Here is a 26,948-nt window from a genome sequence, read left to right as displayed (position 1 = left end):
CTGCTTAGAGAAGGTTAAACACATCAACACGTATTTTTGGCCAACTGATGAGCTTCTCAGCAAATGAGAATCAAACCTAGTGGATTCAGCAGCGGGGTTTCAGAGCTGTTGGGGTGTGGCACACTCTGGACACATCACTTCTCCTTGTGCCATGGTGTCCCAGTGTGATGACTGAAGGTCTGAGGCCAAGCTGACAAACCCACATTTTAACAGGGAGAGAGGAGATTTTCAGGGAACAGAAGCAGGTGGATGGAAAGGCTTTTTCCAGCAATGCCATTGCACAGCTGCTCTGACAGGATCCCAGCTGCAGGGCCTGGTGTGAGTACTACACCTGCAGAGGAAAATGTGGAGTTCTGGGATCACAGACCACTGCCCATCCCTCAGGACACTGCTTAGAGAAGGTTAAACACATCAACACGTATTTTTGGCCAACTGATGAGCTTCTCAGCAAATGAGAATCAAACCTAGTGGATTCAGCAGCGGGGTTTCAGAGCTGTTGGGGTGTGGCACAACTCTGGACAGATCACTTCTCCTCGTGCCATGGTGTCCCAGTACACAGAGGGCTGGTCCCAATATTTTCCTCCACCTGTAGGGTGCTTTGAGGTAAGCTGATACAAAGAGCTTGATTTTAAAATGTATTTATTGCTCAGCAAAGTCTGACCAGGTTACAGAAGCAACACAGAACTCTGGCTCTCTCAAAACTCTGCTGTAAAAATGCTTAGGTATTTCAGCCATGGGGAAAGAGAGACACCTCATTTTTAGTTCCCCATTGAAACCATGGGGGAGCCAGCAACATCCCTGGGAGGAAGGAGGTCCCCTCATTCAGCAGCCCATTTCTCCTGCCTGAATACAGCCCTCACTGCCCCTCTTTTTGTGAGATGTACGTGCCCATATCAGGGGCAATTCGTGCTAGTTGTCAAAGTATGGACCTGTATTTACAAACTGTATTGACACTGTATTTACAAACAGTGAATAAGTCTAATTCTTTCAGTGGCTTTCTGCCAAGAAAACAGTGTTGAAAGGTGTTGAAAACCTTCTTGTTTAGAAAGTGTTCGTGGCCAGATGCCTATATGGGAGAGAGCAGTGTCCTTGCTTAGTGCTGAACTCACCTCTTGTGATCTTGCTCTTTATCTCCCTGAACTGAGGGCTCTCGAGCCAGTTTGGAGGTTCCCTAGGTCTGAGAGTTTGTCACTCAAACTGAGGAAAAAGGAGGATGCCTAAAGGGAATTAACAAATCTTGGCAGTAATTAATCTGTCAGCTGAAAAAGAGAAAGTTGGCATCATCAGAGAAAGATGCCATGATGGAAAACACAGGGAATGAAGGGGAAAGCCTGTTCCTTAGAGGAATGGTGGGGATGTTTGTTAGGAGGTAGGTACTGAGTCATGAAATGGGATGGAGCTTCAGAGAAAGTCCAGTGGCAGGGAGAGCATGAGACACAGCACTGGGGGATGTGTCAGTGCCACTGATGTGTGGGAATAGTGAAAGACAAAAGGCAAGAAATTCCAGGGACAAACAAAGAAGGATGCTGGGGCTAGCTGAGGATCTGTGGCTTGGTTTGGACAGAAGAGCAGCAGCAGCTCCTGGCTGTTGTTCAGTCATGTCCCTGCAGGTACCAAGGCCAGGGGATGGCGTCTGTCCACAGCAGCGTCTGTCCCTCTCCCCTTGGCAGAAGTAAAGCCAAACCTGGCTGCAGGCAGGAGAACTTGGTGTGCAGCTCCTTCCCTGGTGCTGTTCAACCCTCCTGCCAGCATGTGCCATCCCTCAGAGGGAGAGAGAAGGTGCAGCCCTGTGCTGAAGGACAGCACCAAACTGTGGGCTGGGTTTATTTACACTCCTCCCTGTGCAGATCAGAAATATCAATCACTGATCACACACCCTGGTCTGGGGAGGACAGACCTGGCACTCTTGGGGGTGTAAGAGAATAATGAGGGCACCTCAGAGCCTCCCATCCCCTCCCACAGAGCTCAGCAAACTCTGGGAAAAGTGGCAGGCAGGGTGAAAGGGCAGGACAGGCTCCTTGGGGAGGTTTCCTGGGTTTGCTGTGTGAACACAGAGGTGATGCTGATCTTGCCCAGGAAATGCCCAGCCCTGTGTGAGAGCTGCTGCAGCCACCCAGCAATGGGAGGTCCGTGCTGAACAAGGGCACCTGTGTTTGCACTGGTTTTCTAATGAGATCTTTTTCCTAAATTCTGTTGAGTTGCTTGTGAATTTAATCCTAAACCACAAAATAACTGACTCATCCAAACACTTTTTTGCTGTACAGTCTCAGATTATTTTTTTTTGTTGCAAAAAGATTGCATCTCTTCTATTTCCATAAATTCTCAGACACTCAATATAATGCAAATGGAACCCTAATCTTCTGCTGCTTTAACCAGCCAGAAGCTCCTCTGTAATTAATTTATTAACCCATTTGGTCCAAGGTTGGTCTCCTATTTCAAAGACTGATTACTGTTGATAATTCTTGTGTGATTGATTACTTGAGTGCAGATTCAGTTTCCTGGGTGACAGCTGCAGCCTTTGCAGAGAAAACCTCACTGACCCCAGTTATCAAGTGATCTCTTGTATGGACCTTGAATAGCAAGTTATAGATGGGAGATATTTTGTACAGTTTAATTATAGTTACTGATAAAGCTGAAATAGTTTGCTGAAATACCTTAAAAGTTTTAGAATTGAAAATTAAACAAGGAACCTCAGCAAATCAGAGCCTCCTCCATATTTTTTGCTTTTAAAGAGTGTTGAGTTTATCTCACTTCATTCTCACTCAGTCTACCAATAGACATGCCCTGAGCCCAGCAGGTTTATGGGACTAGAAGTAGTATTTCTATTTTTACCTGCATTTTTCTACTCTAGTCCCAGTTAGTACCAGGCAGAATAGAGATTTGTGGTTGGCTTGATTTTTAGAGAAAAGCATTGCCAAATGCCTCTGAAATAAAAAGGAAGGTTGGGTTCATTTTAGGTGACTCATCTAAACTCAAGGCTGCTTTTGAATTTTATCCAAGCTGGTTCTTCCATCTCTCCTTGCAAGGGTTATAGATAGGAAATGGAGCTAAAATTGGGTCCCATTTGCACTGGGGGGATTGTTGCAGAGCACAGGGACTCACCTGGCACGTGCAGGCAGGATGGAACACGGTGGTGGCACCTGGTCAGGGAGAGCCAGAACCAAACCCTGGCTCTGAATCCCTGAGCCCAGGGAAACCCATGCACAGGGTCAGAAAACAGGGTCTGGGAAAGACCTGTAAGGGACCAAAGGGATCCCAACCTTGGGTCCAGGCCCAGACCTTAACATGACCAATTTTATTTTCAGAGAATCCCTGAGAAACCTTTTGTGGGGTTTATTTTTGTCGTTGTTTGGGTTTTTGGGGTTATGTTGGGGGAGTATTTTGTCTTTTTTGTTTTTTAAATTACAGCATTGCTGCTTTTCTCTATCTGCTTCCAACCACTGCAGAGCGTGTATGGATGGACTTGTAATTCACTTTCCTTAGCAAGTGGCAGGTGAAATCCTGTGATATTCTGTTTCCCTCTCATGCTGACCATACAGTCACTGTGGGGTTGCAGAACACACAGCTTTTTTTCCTTTTTCTCCCTCTAAGACAGAGGAGCTTTTTCCATATTTAGTGTGATGTCTAATGATGCATCTGCCTAAAAAGAAGAATGTCTAGGGAATTAATTGCACTGCTAATTGGTGTTTTTAGATATGGTGAAGCAGGAGTATTGAATGTAAGAACAAGGAAGCCTGAGAGTTTATAATTACATGCTGAATTCTGACGTGAAATTGTTGTTAGTTTGCTTCTTATTTAAATGATGGGTGATCCAAGCAGCTTGAGCACCATGGCAGTCCTAGTACAGCTGTGATTAGCAATTAGAAGACACCCAGGGTCTTTTGGAAAGAGGAAACCTGTCTAGCCAAATCTCTTCTGTTCTCTGAAATGACACATTCCCCTCCATAATTCTGCGGATTTTGTGACACAGTCTATTCTGGAAGCACAGGAAAGGAGGATCAGCCTGCTGGCTTTGCTGTCACTAGCCTTTGTCTGCTCTCTCAGTTACAAATCCTGTCCCAGCTGAGGTGAGCAGCGGGCAGCCCTCAGCCTGAGCTCCTCACGCTGCTCCTGTTTGGGGAGCAGGAGCTGCCTTTGCTCAGGACCTGTGGCTCCCAGAGCCACCACCCAGCAGTGCTGAGGGAGGGAGATGTGCAGCTGAACTGGGACCTGCTGGTGGGTTACTGTCTTACACCATGCATTGAGTTCGTATGATTTCCTCATTAACGACAAAGCTGCAATATAATATAAATAACTGAGAGGCCACGATGTATTTTCTCTTGTGGTTCAGAGGGTGGGGGTTGGAGGGGCAGCTGGGTTTAAAGTTTAGCTGGTATACTTTAAACTCTGTGTACATAACCTTGGAGGACACGGGGCTGGGAAGGGGTCCGTGGTTATTTTGGTGGGATTGGTAAACTTCAGGATGTTTTTGTTTAAAGAGTAAGGTATTTAATTAATGACATTGTACAAAGAGCTATTAATTTAAATGGTGCTTTTGTTCTCCTACCCCAGACCTGTCTAACCTTTCTTTTTGGCAAGCCTGCAGCAATGCTGATCATGTTGACTTTTGTACCTTGGGGGAGTGTGTGGAAGGGGAGGGGAAATGCTTTTCTCTTCAGACAAATAACGTTGCCCATAGTTAACTTCCTGCTTGGATACATACCTTGAATTCCCTTTATACTGAATTTTTATGTGAAGGTCTCTTCAAAGGGACAGAACAAGCAGAGGTTATTCCAAAAGATCTCAACTGTATCATCTTGTAATATATTGCAGCTTTATGCCAATGATTCCTTGCTTACCTGTACACAGTCCATGCATGTTTTGAACTAATTTTGCATTCTCCATTTGTGGTGAGTTACTTAGCATTTTAACCACCTTTTGTGCCATTCAACTTGTACAGAAAACATTTTTATTGACGTTTTAAAGGGAGGGGGAAGAAAATGAAAAGACCCCTTCTGCTCTCTAGTTGTAGGTAGAACTCAGTTACTTAGCAAACAGATGTAGATGAGTGGTTGTAGTGTTAGAAATGTTGGCTTGCTCGTGAACAAGCTCTTGAGAGTAAATGCATGGTCCTGTACCTCTCTTTTCTTAATTAGCTCTTCCTTTCCTCCTGGAAAGATTCTCTCTCTCTCCCTCTCTCTTACTCTGTCTTTGTCTCTCTCTCTCTCTCTCGTGGTTGTAAAGTACAGATTTGGGCATAAATGAAACGATAAAGGACCAGGTTTGAAAAGCAGTTCTCAACAGGTTCTCTCGGGGAACGTACTTCTCGCAGTGCCTTGCCTCGGCACGTCGATCACACCCGCCCTGCAGGACACAGCAGGAGGAGATCAGTCCCCAGCGCCGGTGCCCGGGCTGGGGGCGAGTGCAGCCTCTGGAAGCTTGGCTCTGCTGCAGGGTGAGGTGCTGCTGGGCACTGCAGCCGAGGCAAGAGGCACGAGCGGCGTCGGCCGCGGCCTCCACTCCTGGCGGTGGTGGGGATGTCCCTGGGACTCGTCCCATGGCCCCTGATTTGCGGAGTTTGCACACACTTTTGATTTTCCTGGATACGCAGCGAGGGGGTGGGGATGGGATATGGGAATTATGTTGTTGGGGGGTCTGTAAACAACTCCTTCTCCACACTTCTGAGCTCTGAGTTGAGTACAAGGGGCTTCTTGGTTATTAGCTGTGGTTCTGTTGGCAGTGGAGGACAGAAAACGGGCAAAGTCAGATGGGGTCACTCACAAAGACTCATCTTGTAAGAAATGGACTTAAAGAAACCCCAAAAAGCCGTGCCACAAAATCACAAAGTGTACCTAGATCCACACCTCTATTCCCTATGGCTCTTCTCCCTTAACAGGATTTCCTTTTGTCAGAAGATTTGACTAGGAAAAAATTCCATTTTTGTGAGGTGTTGTGAACTGTTTTTACTACTTGTAATAACCATTCCGGGTCTGAGTATTCTTGTAATGCAATGCCATGCAGCAGAGAACCTGTCCACTTTATAGCTTTGCTCTCAATATTTGTTACTCATTGTTTTCTCATCTAAATGTACATTTGCAAGATGTGTGTAATGTCATTTTCAAAAAATAAAATTTGGTTTCAATATTTAGGCCGATAAAAACCTTTCTGAGGCTTTTATTTGTCGAGTGTGTGTTGACTGTGACTTGTGAATTATAGAACACTCATTCATTTTGATACCTCAGCTTTCCCAAATCTGCCCCACTTATATAAATGCAGGAAAAAAAGAGGCTGGGGAGGGAATTTGATGCCCCTGAATTAATTAAGATACAAATCTGCCTGACTGTAGCAGCACAACCTGTGCAGGACCCATCCTTTCGCCTAAAGGGATGAACTCTGTATGGGTCCCACTCTGGGAGAAAAGGGGAAAATAAGAGCAGCTCTTTCCCTGTGTGAGCACTGCAGATAAAACTGCAGATTCAGAGCAGCAAATGTGGCCCCCATCTGAACTCTGCCCTGCCATCCAGGGCCTGGGCAAGGCCCGTGCAGTCCCACACGAGTTTGGGGAAGTTTGGTGAGATTTGAGAGCTGCACTGTGTTCATTCTGCCTTCCCACACAGGCCTGAAAAAGCTCCAAGTTTTCCTTTCCCAGCCTCTCTGTCAGAACCACAGTGAGGACAAAAGCTGTCTTCCCTGTGAGCCCTGAGAAATGACAGTAAGGCTTGGGCTACCAACCCATCTCCCCTCTTGGCAAAGTGCTGGCACCCACTTGTGCCTGGACAGGCCAGAGCAGCACAGACAGAGCAGTTCTGTTTGCAGGGGAAGGCCACATGGAAAAAAATCCAGCTCCCATTGTGAAACCAGGAGAAAACCACACTCAGAGCAGCCTTTATGGGAATGTGCATGGGCTGAAACGGAAGGAAATGTTATCAGAAAAGCAGAACGAGTGCTTCAGACAACTCTCTGCTTCTGTCCCTGTACACTTGAGGAGCCAAGAACAAAGCCTGGTGTCTCTTTCAGGGGCTGTGTGTTGGATCAGGTCAATAAAATCCTGGATGAAATACTCCTGCCCATGCAAAATGTTCTGAAAATGGCAGATTTAAAACCTGCTGTGTGCATCTATCACAGCTATTCCAGGGACTCCAGAGAGAGTTAAAAGGAAATCTAAATTCTGGTAGTGTGGCACCCCAACCAGCACTGCAAGCCATTGGAAATGATGCTGCTGTCTTAGCAGGAATCCCTCTGGCACATATGGAATCACTCCAGATTTATTGCTGTGTCAGTGAGAGCAAAATTCAGCTTCCACAGCCCAGCCTTTCTGCTGCATTGCCCTAGATCTAGACAGAAATGAACATCAGGGGTCCTGGAATATGTTGGAACATCAGAGCAGCAAGAGTGTTTGCTCCTGAAAAGTCTCAGTCCAAGTGTGTCAGCCCTATGTGGTATCAGTTGCTTGGATTGAAGCAACTTCTGGCCTGGTTCAAAACCCCTTGGCCACTGTCTTCTGCTTTTCTTGGTTTGTGAAACAACACAGAGGAGGATTTTAGATCACTGGAAATGATGCTTAGCATCTATGTTCAGATTTTGGGCTTCCTGAGCTTGGGGTATAAAATCCAGAGTTTGACCCCACTCTCTGCTGCTCCCTTTCACCATCTGCCATCAAATCTTGTGATTTAAAAAGCTTTTTTCAGGTTGTCACCCCAGGCTGGCTCTGTGCTGTGCTCCAGACAACACACCAGACAGTGCTGGACCACGTTCTAAAGCAGAGGTGTCCCAAAGGACAGGAGTGACCATAACCATGGGATTCTCCAGGGAGCTGTGAAAACCCCTGAGTGGGATGAACACCCCAGTGGCACTGCTTTAATTGTATCAGTGCTTTGTCAGCCTCATCAGGCTGACCTGCATCTTTAAAAAACTTATTAATAAGATTTTAATATTCCTATATTCCGTCAGCCTCATCAGGCTGACCTGCATCTTTAAAAACTTATTCATAAGCTTTTAATAATCATATATTCTGAACACAAGAGACCTGACTAAGTTCCCGGGCCGGTTTTGGCTGGGAGAGAGTTAATTTTCTTCCCAGTAGCACCAACTGTTGTGGTTTGGAGTTGGTGTGAGGATAATGCTGATAACACACTTGTTTTCAGTCATGGCTAAGCAGTGTCTGTGCTCAGACTTTTCAGCTTCTCATGCCCTGCCAGTGAGGAGATTCGGGGCACAAGGAGCTGGGAGGGGTCACAGTCAGGACAGCTGACCCCGACTGACCCAAGGATATTCCAGACCATCTGGAGTCATGCCTATCACATGAACTGAGGGAAAGCCATCCATGGGCTGGACAGCTGCACTGCGCATCACTTGCTTTGTACATTGTAATTCTCTTTTACTATCATCATCATGATTGGTTTCTTCCTTTCTGATGCATTAAACTGTCTTTATCACAACCCACAAGTTCTCTCACTTTCACCCCTCTGACCCTCTCCCCATCCCCAGGGAAGGCAGGGAGTGAGTGGCTGTGTGGGGTTGGGGTTAAACCAGGTTAAACCAGGCCACCTGAGATCCCCCCCAGTGGGACAGGGCAGGGCTGAGCTGGGCAGCACTGCTGGGGCCTGGAGGCAGCACAGCTCCCTCGCTCTCTGATGTGGCCTCGGTGTCTTTGGGGACAGGGCAGGGTCCCTGTGAGTGCCCCATGGAAGAGAACACTGGAGGAAGCAGAAAGACCTTCCTGGAATCTGCTGAGGTTGTCAGGGTTGGTGGAACAGGAGAAATCAGTTGCTTTTCTTGGAGAGAGGAGGGGGACAAAGATGCTACTCTGACATGGCCTCAGTTTTGCTGAAAAATAAGGCACCAATGCCAACATAAGGTTGAATTAGCACAGAAGCCTGGAATAACCTACAGCCAAATCTGTCATCAGCCTGTAAATGGTGTTTCTTCCAGCGCTGCCTAGGAAGGTGAACAGCAGCTAGAGCAGGGTGCAGCAATAAAACCTTCATTTTAAATTAACACGACCAGCCTGGCCTCTGGAGAGTGATGCATTTGTGCAACCAGGAAAGAAAATCTTTGAAAATGCCATTCTGTCACAAATTGTCCATGCTTTAATTAAGAAGTCCTCATCAGGGAGGAAGATAACTATGAGATCCACGAGGGGAGGAACACAGTTGATCTATAATGAAATCAGCTCTCAAATGAGGTCGCCCACCCATGCACTGCTTGTGCACACAAGCCAAGTGCGGGGAGATGAGGCCAAGCTTTTGTATTTTGTAGCTCTGCAAATGCTGGGTGGGGAGGGGACACGAGGGGGGGAATGCAGTTATGTGCTGGAGAACTTGAGGACAAGGGCAAATGTGTCCTCCTGTGCTCTCCTCTTAAAGGACAATTCTCTTATTCCTGTGTTTTGTGACATAGTACTCTGGAACAGGCTCCAGGCACACAAGGGCCAATGCAGCATCCCCACAAGGCTTACTCCATTAAAACAGAAACTAAAAAACACCTTTCTGTCCCCTTGATACAGATTTAGGTACATAAAACCAAGCCTGCCCTCAATATCCTTAAATCTTTAAATGACTCACCATACTCTGCTTTTCTGGTCAGAAAGAGATCAGCTGTGACTCTAAATGCCAGGCACCAGAATTAGGAAAATAATATTTAGAGCAGTAGGCTACAACTCAGGAGACTTTCAGCTCCTGATGTGGCCACAGGTTTCTGTGCCAGCTGGGGAATCACCTGGGACCACAATAAAAACACAGCAAGTGCCCAAAATGGGCTTGGAATTTCTTTGGTCTCCAGGTGCCAGCAGGATGGGGATAATCACACCTTCAGGCTCCATGTAAAGAGTTTCACCTGGGAAACTACAACAGCTGCTAAGAGTTAGCAGAGCAAGAAATCACCAGCACTGTGAGAGCAGAGCTGGCATCTGAAATTGCAAGAAGACAAACCTTCACTAAATAATGGCATTGCATGATCAAGTGTCCAAGGTGGAACATCCTGGGTTCCAAAGCAGATGTGAACTGCAGTGAGCATGGCCTGGGCACTGCAACAAAACCCCTAAAGCTTGGTGCAGTGGGTTCTGTCTGGGAGTGCAGAGATGTGCCAGTGCTGGGGGAGGTTTGGACAATGTTCCTGCAGCAGCAGCAGCATCCCACAGACCAGGAATGACAGGGCAAACATGAGCCAAACCCCGTCCAACTCCTGCCAACATTAAACAAGGCATGGTTTCAGGCTGTGTGAGAGGGGCAGTGCTCCTGGAGGCCCTGGAATCTCTGATGGAGAAGGGCAACACGCTAAGCCTGAGCACATTTCTCATGACCCTGAGACAGGAATGGTTTTCTCCAAATCCCACCGCGAAACAAGAGCGCTACAGGCAATGTTTTAAATATTTAATGTTTACACAACACTCGGAATACAAATGGCAATTCAAAGAGAAGGGAACTCCTGTCTCTGTGAGCCCCTCAGGGAGTTTTCTCTTCATGTGTGTTTTTCAGCTTGATTGACGCCTGCCCACACAGACGGTGAACAGCAGCAGGGGATGTGCCCTGTGTGCCCAAAAACACCCGTCCTGCTCCACTGCACAGGGCCCTTGCTGCTAGAGAACTGGGGAAGAACTGGTGATTTCAGCTCCTTTAGCCCCTGTCCCAGCCCCACGAGCTTCATTTCACTGCCAGCTCTGCCCATTCAGTTCCTTTCACTTCCCACTGCCATCAGGTGAAGCTGCTGCAGGTACTCACAGCAGGATCTTTTCTGTAGAGCCAGCCCAGCACCACAATGAGCTCCACCACTACAGCTGCTCTCCCATCCCTACCCCACAGTGATTTCAGCTCCAGCCCCACAAGCTTTATTTCACGACCAGTTCTCCTGTTTCAGCTCCAACTCCGCATCTCCACTTCCCCCACCACCAGGTGGAACTGCTCCTGGTTCTCACTTCAGGATCTTTTTGGTTGCAGCTCTCTGAGGTTTCATCTCCAGCTCTAGAGCGCACATTCCAACCCCAGCCTCACAATTTTACTCCAGCCATTGTCTATCCCAGCCCTGCGGTGATTTCAGCTCCATTCCTATCGCAGCCCTACAGTCGCTCTCCCAGCACCGCAGGGACTCCAGCTGCTCCTCGCCACCCCTTCCCTGCCCCGGGAGCCCCGGCGACCCTTCCCGGGCCCCGGGGCCACTCAGGAGCTCCCGCTGGCCCAGAGGGCACGGCAGGGCCAGGCAGGGTGGGCAGAACAAGGGACGGGTGGCAAAGAAAGGCAAGGAAGGGCTAGAAAAGGCATGGGAGAGGGAGCCAAGGGAAGGGAAGGGAAGGGAAGGGAAGGGAAGGGAAGGGAGACACAAAGCAAGGGAGGAATGTGCAGGACAAGGCAAGGGAGCAATCATGCCTTAGCTACTCCTCCCATCCCCTGCCTGTTCCACTTCTCCCTTGCCTTTCCCAGCCCTGTCCTTGCCTTTCCCACCCCGTCCTTGCCTTTCCCACCTCACCCATGCCTTTCCCACCCTCGCATCCCGGGGCGATGCCGCCACCTCGCGGCCACGTTCCCCCCTCCCCGGGCTCACCGGAGGGAGGGAGGGTGGATTTCGTGTGCGTCCTGCAGGGAAATAAATCCTGGGGCCCTTCCCTCGCAGGGCTGTTCCCCTGCTCCTCCTTCCCCCCGTGACCAGCCTGCCTGAAAAATAACTCCAAACCCCGCTTCAAACCCTGTAGGGTAGTGCTGCCTTGGCTTTTTAGAATTTTTTTCTTCTGATTGTGGTTAAGGTAGTTGGGGGATACAGGCTGCTCTGTACACTTCAGCTTCTGTGACAGCTGTAGACAGGGGCAAAACCTCTTCTGTGCCTTCTGTTTTAGGGATTGTCTTCTTTTAACTCAATAATAGCAAACCATCACTCTGGGACTGATCCCTACTCCAACCCCTTCTGTCATTTATGCTTTGGAAGAAAGTAGAAAGGAACCTGTTATCAAAATTCCACAATGTGAAGGATGAGCGATCCAGGTTCAAAATGCTGTTGTTGAGCAAAATCAGGCATGACTGGATACACAGATACTCTGAAAATTTTCAGTGAATCTTGCTTAGTGTTCAGATTTCTTGGGCTCTTCTTTGTTCAAACTGCTTAAATTAGAAAGTAGAATAAACATGTAGTATTTAAGTTGAATCTCTGCTGGAAACCACCTCATGTTTTATTAATAAATTGCCCCATGAAATTAAGTGAATAACAAATGAAATGAACATATCTCTGGTGGGACACAGGAACCTGGCAGTGCAGTGTGTGTAAGGTGATGGGCAGGAATTTCTGAAGGTAAGATGGGCTCTGAGCTGAAGGTGCTGAACATACAGACGTGGGGTACAGAAGACCTTGTGAAGGAGCAAGTTCTGCTGGTTCCTTGTGCTGTGGTGTCTCTTTACAAAGCAGGCTGGCTCTGGGCTCTGGTTTGCTGCTGAGGTGCAGGAGGAGTCAGGTTTGGAAAGCAGCAAGTCTGGAGAGTGTGGTGGGGCACTGCTCAGGGTGCCTGCAGGCTGTGCAGGAGAGCAGTGAGGAAATTTGGGACACCAGGAGATGCAGCACAGTCATGGATGGAAACCAGTTCATCCAGAGGAGAGGACACATCCACCAAGGCAGCTAAAGGCTGCAGGGTTCATTCAGGGATTTCAGGTACAATATTGTAAGGTTAAATTGTTCACAGTAACTGAGACCTCTTTTCCAGGTTTTTTTTCCATAAGTTCTCATCCGTGTAGCTCATCTTGCTGCCTGTCCAAAGGAATTTCTGTTTCTGACAAGACTTCCAGCAAGAGCTCCTCCTCAGCCCAGACAAATCCCATCCAATTCTTGGATTACACCACTCACATCAAAAAGTTCTCATGGTTTTGTTCTGCACTGGATCAAAGCAAAGGCAGCTACTGCGAGAACACTTCTTATAAGCTGTGAATATTATTATCAGCTCACAGAGTGGAATTTTGTTGTGCTCTTGTGGGAGTTTTCATGTTCTTCCCTCAGCTGTGCAAATGAATCACAGTGTGCGTGTAATATACAGGCATCAGCTTTTTATTATGATTTAAACTCTGGGCTACTTACTCAATCAGGAATTGGAAACACATGGCTTTGGTTTGTAAAGTTTTTTTACTCATGAAATGGTAAAATTGTAGTGGCGGCTTCCAGGGACTTTCAGTCCAAATTTCAGCGTGCATTCAAAAGGAATTGGGGTAAGAGAGCAAACAGTCCTGTGGTGAACCTTGCAGTACAGAAATTTGTGATACTTCTTAATCATCTTCAGAGTATTTTGTGGATGTAACTCATCTCCTGAGATCCAATCTCCTCTAGGAAATTTGCTCAGTAATAATGTTGAGGAGAAAGAATGAACCTATTTGTAAACTTAGACCAGTTATGCTAAAATGAGGATTAAATGGAGGAAAAAAACCTGGGGAGAATATATAAAACTATGGTGCAGATGAAATTTTGTAATGCATTTTGAAATGGTGCTTGTTCAAAAAATGGGACTACATTTATTAAAATACAAATAAAAGCCACATAATGGCAAAATAAAGGTGTTATAGTCCTCAAATCAGGGGGAAAAATCAAGTTAAATTAACCCAGATGTTTCGGATTTACCCAAAAGGAAATTGAGGCTGAGCAAAATATGGAGAGAAGCTTGTTTTTCCAAAACCATTTATTGTCAAGAATGTCTTTGTGTCCTGCTTTTTATTTTGGTACAGCACAGAGAAATGTATTATTTTCTGGGTTCTAAACTTTGTTATCCCCATGAAGTGATACCAATTCCTTTCCTAGGACAGGGAGAGGAGGATGAATGCTGTGCAGCCTAATAAGGAATGTAACTTTTTTTTTTTCCATGGTGCACATTAATCCGTCTTCCCTAAAAAAAAAAAAAATCAAAATCAAAAATCCAAACAAACCCTGCAACTCTTGCCAAACAGCCTGGCCTTATCTCCTTCTCTAAGAGTTCATTCACAGTTCCAGCCACAGCCACAGCTGATGGTTTGTGTGTCAGGAGCGCAGCAGGCTCTGCACTTTGGGTCAGCTCGGAGCTTTCCTGGTGTCCTGGGACATCCCTGGAGGAGTTATCCCAACACACACCCCCTGGAGATGTGAGCGTGGTGCAGCCCGGAGAATTCCACTTAAGAAGCAGAGGGATCATTGTCTGCAGGAGCCACTTTGGAGCTCGATGTGCCCCAGCAGCCTCTGACCCCAGGCAGGTGAGTGCCTGACGGGTGTTTGCTGATTGACGCCTCTGTCACCAGGAGGGAGAGCTCTGTGTGAGCCCTAACGAGCCAGCACAGTGAGAAAATGCTTTGGATTATTCGAATTTATTTAATATATAGTTCTTTCACAAAGTAACAGCTCTGTGCTAACTCTGAGCCAAAGTTTATTGCAGGATTTATTGCCAAAGCATGGGTGCTGTCCTTTCTTCTGGATAACCAGTTCCACTCTACTCTTCTCTCTACAGGCATCCTTACAGTTATTCCAAAGAAAGGGGCCAGACTGAGAAAGTGTGATTTGATCTCTGCTCATATAATTCCATTTGCCATCCTGTCTCTGATCTTCCAAAATATTGTCAGTTCTCTCTGTGGATTCTTTCACTGTGAAATTCAAGGGGTTTGGGTTTTTTTTTTTACTTTATTTCACTGTTCTTGTGAAGGAGAAATTTTTGTACTGTATCTGAAATAATTGATAAGTGGATATATAAAATAATAGAGTGGCCTGATAAGGAGTTACTGATTAATTTTCAATCTCTTTTTACCCTCTTTATTTAAACTAACTTTTCATAAAAGGCAGAATGGAGAGGTACTGGAATTCTGAAGAAAGCTGTTTCCCGTGGTTTCAGCACAAAACCTTGGCTTGAATGAATTAAGTGACAATGCTGTTTGCGTTTTCTTCAGAGCTTTTTATAGATCACTTGACTGGATTAATGTTAATTGTAACAATTGCCATCTACTCTACTAAAAGATTTTTAAAAGAATCTAACTGGAATTGTACCTCTCTGATGTTAACTGAAAGCGTGTCTGATTTTGAGGCTGTCCTGGAAGCCACTGAAGGGCAAGATTTCTTAAAACATGAGGACACCTTTGCACTTTGGAAAATCCTGAAAGGAGCCATGGGTTTTGTCTCTGCTTGCAATGATCTTCAAGAATTTCAGGATTTTTTTGAAGGTTTCACCTGGAAGTCAGGTGGAGGCAAAGTCTGCTCTGCTGCTAATGCCATTGCTTTTTAAATCTTTGCCCTTGCCTGAGGAGAGAGAACAGTTAAAAGTGTTTCACGGGGGATAAACTCCCATGGGAAAGGCAAGGAGGGGAGAGAGGGAGTCCAGCCAGAGTTTATCCTCCCTGAGTGTGTTCTGCCAGGACTTTGAGTGGTTTTGACCATGAAATCAGCATTGTACTGCTGAACAATCACAGGTGTATATTCAATTCACTCAGTTCTCAAGCTGAAAAGATCCCACACACCCCTGACCATGAGCCAGCCCTACAAATTTGGGGTGTTTCTGCTCATGCCAGAAGCAGCTGTTCCCCCTTGGGCACAGTCACCTGCAGGGGCAGCTTTCCTCAGCAGCTGTTTGCTTCTGCACTCCCATCCTGAGGGGTCAGAATGAGTTTGCACTTTATCTCACCGGGAACTGGTGAGATGGAGAGAGAACAAGCTGAGAAAATCAGCAGCAGGTTCTTGGCAGAACTCCTGCTCCACTCCTGGGCTTAGGGAACGTCAGGCTTGGTCCTGACCCAGCACCCACCCTCTGCAGTGCAATCTGAATTCTGATCCCAGCTGAAGTACCACAGAACCCCTCCTATCCCAGTGAGACATGAAAGAAAAACCTGGTTAAGCACCGTGCTGTTGCAGTTCAAGTGTTGTAATTAATTTTATTGTGGAAAAACTTTGGTTTATAGCCTGTTGATTCTGCCAGGCTGTGCTGCTGTCTGTGAAAGCAAACAGCTTGTGGGCTGTCCAGTGGCTCTCCCCCACATTCCTGCTCAGAAGTGATAGGATATGGGTTGGGATACTCCCAAATGAAAATATGTGGTTTTCTTTCTCGATTTTGTGGCAAAACTGCCCAGCAGAACAAGGTTGGCACTGTCCTGTTTCTGCAAGAAGGCAAATGCTTGTGTCTCCTTCCCATAGCTAATTCTTGAGCGGAGCTAACAGAGAAACCTTCTTTATACACCTATAAAATTCCTGAGTTACAGAGGCTATAAAATAGTCCAACTTACCTTATTTTGTTGGAAAATCCAAATACTGGATGAAAGAAGTATCATTAATAATCATTAATAATCACGGCATCCCCAGAGCACACAAGTAACTGGTATTTCACCCAGTCAGGGAGAGCACTGCCATCCAGAACTACTGAGAACCCTGGATCACAGTCATTAATACTGGACAGGATGCTATTAAATTATCCTGTGCAGCAAATTTGGTCAACATTGAATATATTCCTACTAATGCAATTGCACATCCATACAACCCAGACTTAACAATGACTTTATACATTTTTATTGGCTTACGCAGAGGAAGAGAGGAGATCCAGTCCAACATAAAGCCTCCCAGTTAATGACTTGAGCTGTTTAAAGAGTTTGAATGAGTAAATTGCTCCAGGAGACATGCTTCTACTGCAGCAGTAGCAGTGGAACAGCCAAGATCGTGAAACCAGTGTTTATGAAGTGGAAGATTTTCAACTGCTTTAAGTTCCCCTGCACTTAATACAGATTTGCAAAGTCATTGTGTTGTAAGGACCTGTGATCACTCTGCACAGCAAGAAAGAGCAATAACCTTTTCCAGCTGGACGCCTGGAAGTTCCTTTAATTAGTTTTACAGAAAACCAGTTCAGAGTAATTTAAAGCTTTTGGCTGCAGGGCTGCTTTTTTGGAGGCACTCACTGGTTTGATTGTTCTGAAGCAAACTGTGGAGAGAGATGTTTGGGAAAATACAAAACTATGTTTGCAAACAGTGAAATACTTGAGTCCCTGTTTTGCTCTCGTAGTCCAAACAGTGGCTTTGAGGTTTGGTGAGGAGTCAGTGCTGAGCTGGGAGGTTTTTGTGTGCTGTCAAGACAGGCACACGACTGCAGGTACAAAAGAGAAACCTGAGAACCAGGGGTGGCTGTTAGTCCTGCTCAGGTGACAACTTGGTACCTGAAATGGACAATAATCTTCAAACTGGGTTCACACAATTACAGAATGGTTTGGGTTGGAAAGCTTATCTCATCCCAGCACTCTGGGCAGGGATATCTTCCAGGCTGCTCAAAGTCCAATCCAGCCTGCCCTTGAACACTTCCTGGGATGGAGAGACCACAGCTTCTCTGGGCAACCTGTGCCAGTTCTCAGGAAAGAATTTCTTCCTGGTATCCTAATCTAAACCTCCCCTCTTTCAATTTAAAACCACTTTCCCGTGTCCCGTCCCTGTCTGCCCATGAAAAAGTTGTTCTCCCTCTTTTTTAATAAAATCCCTTTTGGAACTGAAAGGCTGCTCTAAGGTTTCCCTGGAGCCTTCTCTTCTGCAGGCTGAGGCACCCCAGCTCTCTCAGCCTGGGAGGCTATCCCAGAGCATGGAATATGCTGTGTGCATCATTTCTGGCATCCCTCCATGGCCTTCCCAGTCAGGGGCTCCTGAACCAGCAGGAATGTGGGCCTGAACTCAGGATTCACTTCTGGAAGAAGCAGTTTCATTTTCAAAGTTGTGTCCAACTGTGGCCTTAAATCCTGCCTGGAAATGCACTTTGCCCTTTTAGTCCTGGTGCTGTGCATGGAAATTCCTTGGAGTCCTGCAGCTGGAACAGCAAAGTGGGGCGTGTTACAGAATTTATGTGTTACAACACATCAAGCCTCCTCCTTGCAGAGGAGTTTCATCTGGCACCGAGGACCCTCTGCAGCTGCTTGGCCTCTGGGGCTGAAAGTGCTGGGTTTGGTTAGGAAAAACCCAGCCCTGCTGTCCCTGCACCCCTTGGGCTGGGATGGGAGTGGGAGGGATGGCTGGGCTTAGCAGCTGCACTAACTGCTCTGCCTTGGTCACACAAAGTAACCAAACTGGTATGAGAGCAGGTGAATTCTGTTCAGGTTTGTGTGTTTATTGTATGATTTCAAGGATAAGGAGGGTGTAGTTCTCCCTCACACACCTGTCTCTTGTGGATCTCCTGTGTAGCAGATGGGGCAGAGAAAGGTTAGGACAGGGAAATGTGAGTGTAAAGAAACACTGTTGGGTAGTTTAACACTCTAAGCTTATGTTAATGCTCTGGGGAATACCTGGATTTCAAGTGAATGTCCCTTTAATTAATTGCTGCTGCTAAGGCCAGGAGCTGGTATTTGCCCAGGACTGAATGTGATTTAGCTGTGCTCGGGCTGGCTCTGGCAGAGGAATCATCTCTGAAAATAAACTGTAAGTAAAACTGAGATTGTTCTGTGGTCAGGCTGAAGAGGGGACTCTGCACCAACTCCACTCTTCTGCTGAAACCCTTTTTCTAATCAGAATGGGAAACTCCCTGGAAAAACAGAGGGGCAGAGAAAGACTTAAAAGATGAGCAGTTGAAAGCTCAGTGAGGTGAGACCCCTGTATTTCTGCTGATAGCCCAGGGGATTGTGTGACCTGTAGGGCTCTTCAACATTTATTCTCCCTTCTTTTCTCCTCTGTCCCTCCCCTGCACTGGTCCCTTCTCTCTGCAGAGCGACAGAGTGTCTCTAGCTGGGGTGCAGTATTTTTAGGACTGTATTTCATAGTCCACTGTGCAGAGCTCATTCTGTATCACATGGCACAGCAGGCAGCCCTGGCAGAGCAGCTGCCAAGCCCTGCAGTGTTTCCTCAGCACTGCAAGGCTGGAGTGCCAGCTGAGCCAGGGTAGAGCTGTGGCTGTGCAGCAGGGGATGCTCTGCTGCCCTGTGCCCCAGCTGGAGAACGGAGGAAGGAGTGTGCTTCTTAGTTTGGGAGCTTCAGTCATCAACTGAGGGTCAAAAAACTGGGAGCTGCTTCAAAAATAAACCTTGGAATGGGAGCCAGGTCTGCCTCAGGCCATGTCCTGGTAGGTGAACACTCCAGGAGAGGTGGGCTCCATCCTCAGCACTCAAACCACCAGGCTGTTGTACAGAAGCTGCACTGATATTCTTGATGGAGGGCTTTCCAACGAAAAAGAGATGTTTTTATTGAGTTTAAAATGGGCATCTCTGGTTTCCTGTGAAAGTGGGTTCCTCCTGGTTCTCCAGATGGTGATGGGACATCAGTTCTGTGCCTCCTGGGTGGGAGTGAAACATTCAGCAGCCAGGAGAGCAGCCCTGGGAGCCTGAGCCCCAAAAACACACTGCAGATGTCACAGGGAGCCTGGAGAGGGGCAGGAGAAGAGACTGGCAGGAGAAACCTCCTCCTTGTTGGTGTTTCCCTTGCTGAGCACTGCCTGGCAGCCCAGGGCGAGGCTGGCAGTGCTTTATCACCCCCTTCTGTGCATTGCCACAGAACATTCCGGGCTGTTGTGGAATGGAGCATTAATCCTGGAAGGTCTCATGTTCCTGTCTGGCAGATAGGTGGGGAGAAAGGGCAGGGGAGTGAGGTCATGAAAGACCTGTCTCAATGAATTAGGCAGCGACAGAAACCTCATCACCCAGGGGCTATTTTAAAAACAAATAGACTCGGATTAGAATGTTAGATAGCTCATGGGGAATTTTTAATGATCAAGAATGCCAGTTATCATGAAATAATCTATATCCCACCCAAATTAGTCAGACTGTTTTGTTGTGGTCTCTGAGGTACCTCTGTAAAATTGACAAGTTGTTCTACACTTGAATTTGAAGAACTGGTTTGTGGGGGGGAAGCAAATCTATTTGCCCTGTCTTGGGAGGCCACATGCCAAGTGAGAGGCCTTGAGACTTTTTTTGAGGGAGATAACTAACCAGAAAGGAATAGAATCACAAAATGGCTTTGATGGGGAGGGATCTTAAAGCCCATCCAGTCCCACCCTCTGCCATGGGCAGGGACACCTTCCACTATCCCAGGTTGCTCCAAGCTCCATCCATTCTGGCCTTGGACACTTCCAGGGATCCAGGGGCAGCCACAAACAGGTTTCACTCACAAGAACAAAGACCATGATAAATTTGCCATTTCCAAGTGTTCCTCATTACTCTTCTGTATTTCTCTCACTGTGCTCACTTGCCCACCTGCAAAAGCTTGGTTTAGTTTCCTGCAGATTTGTGGAATCTCATCCAATTTGTGCTGCAGGTGGCTCAAGGAGCAGCAGCTGAGCTCCCTGCAGCTGGACACAGCGGGTGGCTGCCAGGACCACGTGGTGCCATGCTCCAGAGCAGGATGTTGGTTAATTCAGCCTGCATTTGTCTTTATTGCTGTAGGCAAAGGAGGGGAGATACATCTCAAATTCCAACCTGTGTCCAGAAGGAAGAGGAAAGGAACTGACACACAGGACCCCTCCAAACAGGGTAAGTTCAGATCTCTCATCACTCTCTCTCATGAAGCAGAGGTAGCATCCCTCATGTCCTCCAAATTTCAAACTATCAGTGATTTCTGTAATTGATTACTCATTTGTAAAATGTTTTAAAGCTATTTATTTGAGCTCTGTGGGTGCGACCATAAACCTGCCAAGTTTGATAGTCAGGATTCTGGGAATACATTGTTTGGGTTTTTTGTTGTTGTTGTGCTTTTTTTAAAATACTTTTAGTTCTCATCAATTATTTGCAAATATTTTCTCCTTCTGGGAAATCTGTTCCCTGAAATGTAACATAAAGTTCAAAGACAATAGTACAAGCCAAAGCATTGTCACTTACATTAAGATGGAGAAATGTGGAAATCTCGTTTTGGTTTTTTTAGGCATGAAATCTGAAGAAGATCATTCAAGCTTTAGTGGCCAGAAGAAGAATGTAGGACAGAAAGATGGCCCAGCCCTTCACACATGGTGCAGACTGAGAGCCAAGCCTCACTCTGCTACCTTTCCAATCAATTAGACAAATCAAAATGTTGAGTTTGTGCCTGGCCTGGGCTCTTTCCTGATAAGAATTCTGTTCAGACAAAAATATGATCCTTATCTGTAGGATCTTCCTGTGTTTATACTTTCCCAGTCTTTAATCTAATCTAATTTATAATCTGGGGCTTTTTGTTTTATTATAAATAAATCAGTCCCCTCATTTAGAACAAGTTGCATGCTCTCTTGTTCAAGACCAGGGAGTGGTATCACCTATGGACTTTCAAGAGTCTTCATGGTTTGTCCAATGTTGATCTTATGTAGACAGAAGATGTCCTCATCAGTGCAGCTCTTCCGAGACCAGAGGTACCACGAGCTGAAGGGGCAGTGCCTGCAGCAGGGGATCCTCTTTGAGGACCCTGAGTTTCCAGCCTCAGATGAATCCCTTTACTACGACTCAGCAGCAAAAGGGAAAGTGGAATGGAAGCGGCCAAAGGTAAAGGGTGGATGTGTTTGCACTCCTGCTGGCTCCTCCAGCAGAGACACTTCCACCAAGAGGTGTCTGAGCACAGCTTTGTTCTGTTCTGAGCTGCCACCCTCTCCCTCAGCTGTTTCGGTTTGGTTCTGGTGAAGCCTTAGCAGCAAGTTCTACAGAGAGAGTGGAGAGTTCTCCTTTATTGGTTGATGCCAGCTCTGGTCTCTGCATGGCTGTGCTGAATTTACAGTGGATTTTGTCTCTGACTTGTGTAAAACCTCAATTACCCACCAGTGACCTTCTGTGCCAAATGAACAGCTATTATCTGTAAGCAACGCAGAATGCTTGTGTCTATTTGCCACTTTTACTGGCACCTTAATAGGAAAACAAATATCTAATTTGCTTTGAATGGGAACTAATGTAGTAGGAATTACAAATCATTAATACCTATATCCATGGTCAATTAATTGGTTTGCTCTGAGGTTTTACGCTTCACATGTATTCTTAAATCAGCTCACAGCCATAAGCAAACAATTCAGAAGAACACAAACCCATTCCCAGTCTGGCTTTCCATCAGTGTCATCTGTTCTCTTACTGTGACAAGTGTAATGGAGAGGCCAGTGGAAGCCTCCAGCCAGATGCAGGCAGTGTTTTTGCCCTTAAGCATGATGAATCACTCCTTGACTTCACCCATGTCCACTTTTGGGGTTGGAGTTAATCTTCTGGAAGCACAGACTTGGGTGTCTTTCCTTAGAAAACACAATGCCAATGTGATGTCCTTCACATACAGCTGGTGCTGTTCTGTGTCCTCTGTGACAGGGGACAGCAGATGAGGCTGACCAAGGCTGGGCTCTCTTTGCCAGGATGGCCTGAGGCTGCTTCTCTTTTTTGCTTCTCTTCTTCTTTCCTGGTGGTGCTCATTCCTCACAACAGCTTCTCTACTGGAATTTTAGTGAGCAGTCAAAGGGTTGCTTTCCTGCTTCTCATTTCAGCTTTCCAAGTAAGACATGAGACTGAAAAATGGGGAGAAGTAATTTGGGAAAGAAAAAGAAGACATTCCAAAGTCTGTGGGTTTATTTTTATTTCTGAGCACTTTCCTGTTTATTGGAGTCTTTCATCCCCTCCTAGAAGAGAAAATACTGTGCAACCATTAACAGTGAGGTCAGGAAGAGTGTTTGTTCTTCATCAAAGATGTGAAGCAAGAGCTAAACTCTAGCCAAGGATGCCATTTTGGGCCATTCTCATGCCTATGACTTTGTTCAAGGTGGTGGTCAGTAGTTTGAAGTCTGATTAGCTTTGCATTCTATTATTACCCATTAAACATGATGTTAATGTAGGAAACCTCACATGTTAGTTAATGTTACATAGATTTTATTATCATTTATCATAAAACCAAGCACAGATTGACCTGACCCTCCTGAGATGTTGAACCATATCCCACCAGTCCTGGCCTCTGCCAGCCAGAAGGGTGAATTCTGGTGTTGATGCCAACAACACAGAACCATAGAATCTTCCAGGTTGACAAAGCCTTCTAAGATCATTGAATCCAACACTTACCCTGACACTGCTGAGTCCACTACTAAGCTATGTCCAATTGCAGTCAGTTCCAGTGCTTGACAACCCTTTTGGTAATGAAATTTCTCCTTATATCTAATCTAAACCTCTCCTGTGTGTGAATCCTTTGCTGGTGTTTCAGAACATTGGGCTCTGCTAATACCCCAGTTCCTTTGAGATAAACCTGTGAAACAGCAGCTGAGCTGAGCACGACCATTTCAAAGGTGCAGCATCTTCCAGAGCCCCTCAGCCTCATGCAGGAAGCCTCCTGGGGAGATCCCCTGTGGGAAAACCTGCTGGTTTGTTGGGAAAAAGAGTAAGAAATATTCCCTCTGGTTAGTGGACATTCTTTCTGCCCACTGATATTAGCATCATCCTGCTCTTTTCCTGTGATTTCCCTGGTGTTTCCTCCCTTGCCAGGCTGACGTGGGGCTGGGGGCAGCTGTGTCCTGTCAAGAGGGGATGTCCTTGGCCACCTGTCCCGGTTAACACTGCCTCTGTGTGGTCCTGCTCAGAATGGGATGAAAATATCCAGGAATTCCTGCCGCTGCTGAATGGATACTTTGTCTTATTTTTAACTAAACCTGGGTTTGTGTGAACTCTTTCATTGACCCTGCAAAAAAGGATGGAATCTCAAGGACATCGTTGTCAGTGTTAAACAAACAGCAGTGATCCCCCAAGCAGGGCAGGCAGGCATGTGAGGAAAGAGTGGGTAAGCTTGCTTCAGAGATAAACAGTGTTCCTTAGTTATTCACAAAGGAAAATAGTCTGATCCTACAGAATGAGACTCTTATCATGTGCTTTCCTGGTTTCCCTGCTTGACCCTGTGTTTTTGAGCCCTGATTCTGCTTTCATCTGCATCTTCTCTTTATGAGAGGGCTGTGATTGCACCCTGATGTTCTGGGAAGACAGAGCTGGTCTGTGTCCAGGAAAACAGCACAGAAAGACACCGTGAGACAGAGCTGCTACTCTGCTTCCCCAGAAACCCCTCCTGTGTCCCAGCCCACTGAGGGACACTGCTCTGTTTGATTAAATTCCCATTAACTCCAAAGGTCAGATACCTGGCTGAAGGTGGGGAGTTGCATCTGCAGTGCCCTTTTTCCTGGAAATAGTGCATGCCATGGGCCCCATTCTCCACTCTTCCCACCAGTTTTCCAGCCTTTTCAGAGTGGTTATCACCATGCAAAGGAAAAGTCCAGGAAATAAGGCAGTACTGTGTTCTGGAATGATCCAGTGATAAGAATAGATGGGACAAGTGTCTCCCTACTTCCCAAATTGGGGTGTGTGGGATGAGCAGGTTGGTGATTTATCCAACCTTTATTCTCTGCTGCCAGGGAATTCAGGAGCTCTGACTTCTGCACCTTCATGTGTTTACTGCAGGCAGCAGCAGCTTTTGTTTGCTTCTGGTGGAAAATGATCCATTGTCTCAGGAGCTGAAACATCTTCATATTTACAAGTGCTGATTGAAACCCTAAACCCTCCCCTACCTTGTTACCTATTTAAGATTTTGCTCTCATTTGGAAGACAGAGGAAGCCTGGGGAAAATCCCTGTGTGGGCACTTAGTCTGGGTGAGCTTTCCGGATTTTGTATTAATATTCTTTATTCCACAGTGACAGTGTCCTCCAGAATATTCAACAGTAACCCACTTGTCATAAATTTCATGGAATGAGGGTCGTGAAAGATTTGGCTGTCAGGTTAAATGTCCCTCAGATGTAATGCTCCTCATCATTTAATTCCTCTGACTCCACTGTGGCTGTGTCACTGCAGTCTGACCCTGTTTTCCAGTTTGAACAAGACCAGAGACATCTGCTTGTGTTTGGGACTCGTGTGGAGCCGGCAGGACAGGGAGGTGTCCTGGCACTGTGTCAGGCTTTGAGCAGTTGCATGACCACTGCAAGAGCAGTTTCAGGGCATGCAGAGGAGTGACAGCTCATCACACCCTGGGATATCTGCCAGGATGGGGCCTGGGGGGAATCCAGAGCTGGAGGAGAGTGGATATTAAAGGGGAATGCCATCAGCTGCATGGCAGTGATGTGCACTCCTCTCAGAGCAGCTGCACTGCTGCCTTCTGTGTGACAAAGTGATGGGCTTGTGCCAGCCCCCGTGAACAGTGGCACTTACCTGGTCTGCCAGATCGCCCCTCCATGCCCCAACACCCTTCTGGAGTGTGGCTCATGGTGAAATGATCACTTTTTCACATCTGAATGTGCCTTTTTAATTCCTTCAGCCCCCTTTTTTCCCAGTTAAAAATATGGAGCAACAGCAATCATCTTGCTTAATTAGAATAGGGGTCCTTCCCCACCTCTCCTCCTCACCCTTAAAGCTTTGCATGATATAATTATTATTTTCCTGAAAAAATTACTTATTCTGCAAAGGCTACATGTACTGAAACAGATGAAGTTTGGGCTTCTGTTTCCCTGCCTATCCCAGAATTGTTCACATTTCTCTGCTGTTGGTGGTTATTGACTCTTGTTCAAGTGTAGGTAAACAGAAGCTGTAAAGCTCTGTGTGCTGACATTTGTGTTTGCACTGGAAATAATGGCACATGTGGCATCTGGGAGGTGAGGAAATGTGTTTCAAAAGGTGCTGAGCTTTGAGGGAGCTCACAAGTCCTTTCATGTGCCTCAAGCACAGCTGGGGACACAAAGGTGGTTCAGGCTGGAGGCTGTGTGAGCCAGTGCCTTGTGGTTTGCTTGTTTGCTGGGCTTCTCTGGGACCTGTTTGTAGCAGCAAAGGGCTGTGAAAGACTCAGCTTTGCACTAAGATGAAATCAGTCCTGAACTGGCTTCTTTTCCCTGTGTGTCTGTCACATCCTGGATCTCAACACCGTGGATGTTGTCCTCCAGACAGTCCAGCATCCTTCAGTGGATGACTTTCAGACATTCACTCCATAAGTGTAGCTGTACAGGGCTGCTGGAGGATTTTAGGACTTCCTAGATGACACTGGTGATCATTTCAACAGGCATTTTTGTGTGCTGTAATTAGTTGTGAGTGCACTAGCAGGGAGGCTGTTTGCTATTGTTGCAAATAGTTTTCCTTGCCATTAAAAGCAGATTTAGCTCATGATCTTCAGCTACAGCTCATTATCTGTGGAAAAACTTAAAGTCAGATATTTCTTTGTTAACTGCATGTGTGTGTATATAAAGAGAATTATTGCAGTGCACCTTAATTTTTATAGAAGGTTTAAGCCTTGCAGACTCAAAAGTGGTATAAAAGGTCATAGGCAAAGCAGGCTTGACCTAAGTTTAAACCCTTCATCTTAAAGAAATAGGAAAGCTGTTAAGAGCTAAGCTCTGGGAAGCAGTCTGCCCTGGAAGATAATCACAGATTGATGGGGACGTTTCTGCACACATTAATCATGTTTTTTAGGTTAAAATTGTGGAGGCAGGGACCATGTAGTCCTCCAGACATGGTGCAGTCTTCTGCTAGTGCAGAGGGGCTGGGTGAGGGGACAACAAGAGGCAGATGGGAAACCACCAGAAGAAAATAATTCCTAAATGACGGTGAAGTATCTTTTCTTTCCTCATTGAGGACAAACCACGTACCCCAAAGCTCCTGCCACCAGAGTCTGGCACTGCTGCACGTTTCTGGGGAGCTGCTCCAGCACCCTGGGTGCCGGGGGCTGTGGAGCCGAGCTGCAGCCATCTGTCCCTGTCGCACGAGTGTGGATGTGCAGGAAGGACAGGCGGCTCCCGGGGAGGAAGGCGTTAATCCCACCCCATCCCAGCTGCGGGAGCTGCGAGCTTGGCACGGCTCCCGAGGATGCAAGTGGCAGCACAAAAGCATCCTCTTCGCGCCCGTTGCCCTGGCAACTGCGCATTCGAAGGGCAGCGTTGGCAGCGGCATCCTGCAGGAGATGATGCAGCTGCAATTAAGTCGGATTGTCTTCACGTTGTTAGGATTAATTTTGAGCTGGGAGGGGAGGGGTGTTGGGGGTAGAACAATGAGCTGCCGCCCCTCTGAGATGCCGGCGTGGGCAGGGCTTCATCGTGCTCTGGGCTTCTTGAAGGGTAAAATTAGTGCTGGCACTTGGCTCCCGAGCCTTGGGAGTTTTTGTTGGAGCGACTAAAAAT

General features: G+C 46.6%; 2 protein-coding genes across 6 annotated transcripts in view; both read left to right on the top strand.

Annotated features, from left to right (window-relative positions):
* DCX (doublecortin) overlaps positions 1-6,139 on the top strand; it is a 105,119-nt gene extending 98,980 nt beyond the window's left edge. For all 4 annotated transcript variants that reach the window (XM_039731261.1, XM_039731260.1, XM_039731259.1 and 1 more), the window contains exon 9: positions 178-6,139. The gene's annotated coding sequence lies outside the window, so the exon portion shown is untranslated. The remainder of the gene's footprint in view (positions 1-177) is intronic.
* Positions 6,140-13,920: 7,781 nt separating this feature from the next.
* Positions 13,921-26,948, top strand: part of CAPN6 (calpain 6) — a 56,702-nt gene continuing 43,674 nt past the window's right edge. For both annotated transcript variants that reach the window (XR_005630091.1, XM_039731243.1), the window contains exons 1-3: positions 13,921-14,162; positions 20,280-20,366; positions 21,170-21,341. Coding sequence is in view for 1 of the 2 variants with exons in the window: in XM_039731243.1 (XP_039587177.1) it covers positions 21,177-21,341 (165 nt within the window). In the remaining variant the exon portion in view is untranslated. The remainder of the gene's footprint in view (positions 14,163-20,279; positions 20,367-21,169; positions 21,342-26,948) is intronic.

Source organism: Passer montanus, unplaced genomic scaffold (genome assembly GCF_014805655.1).
Source record: "Passer montanus isolate IOZ18808 unplaced genomic scaffold, ASM1480565v1 scaffold76, whole genome shotgun sequence".
In the NCBI taxonomy this organism is placed as follows: domain Eukaryota; kingdom Metazoa; phylum Chordata; class Aves; order Passeriformes; family Passeridae; genus Passer; species Passer montanus.
Note: the sequence above shows the minus strand (reverse complement) of the source record. Positions and strands in the feature narration are given on the sequence as shown.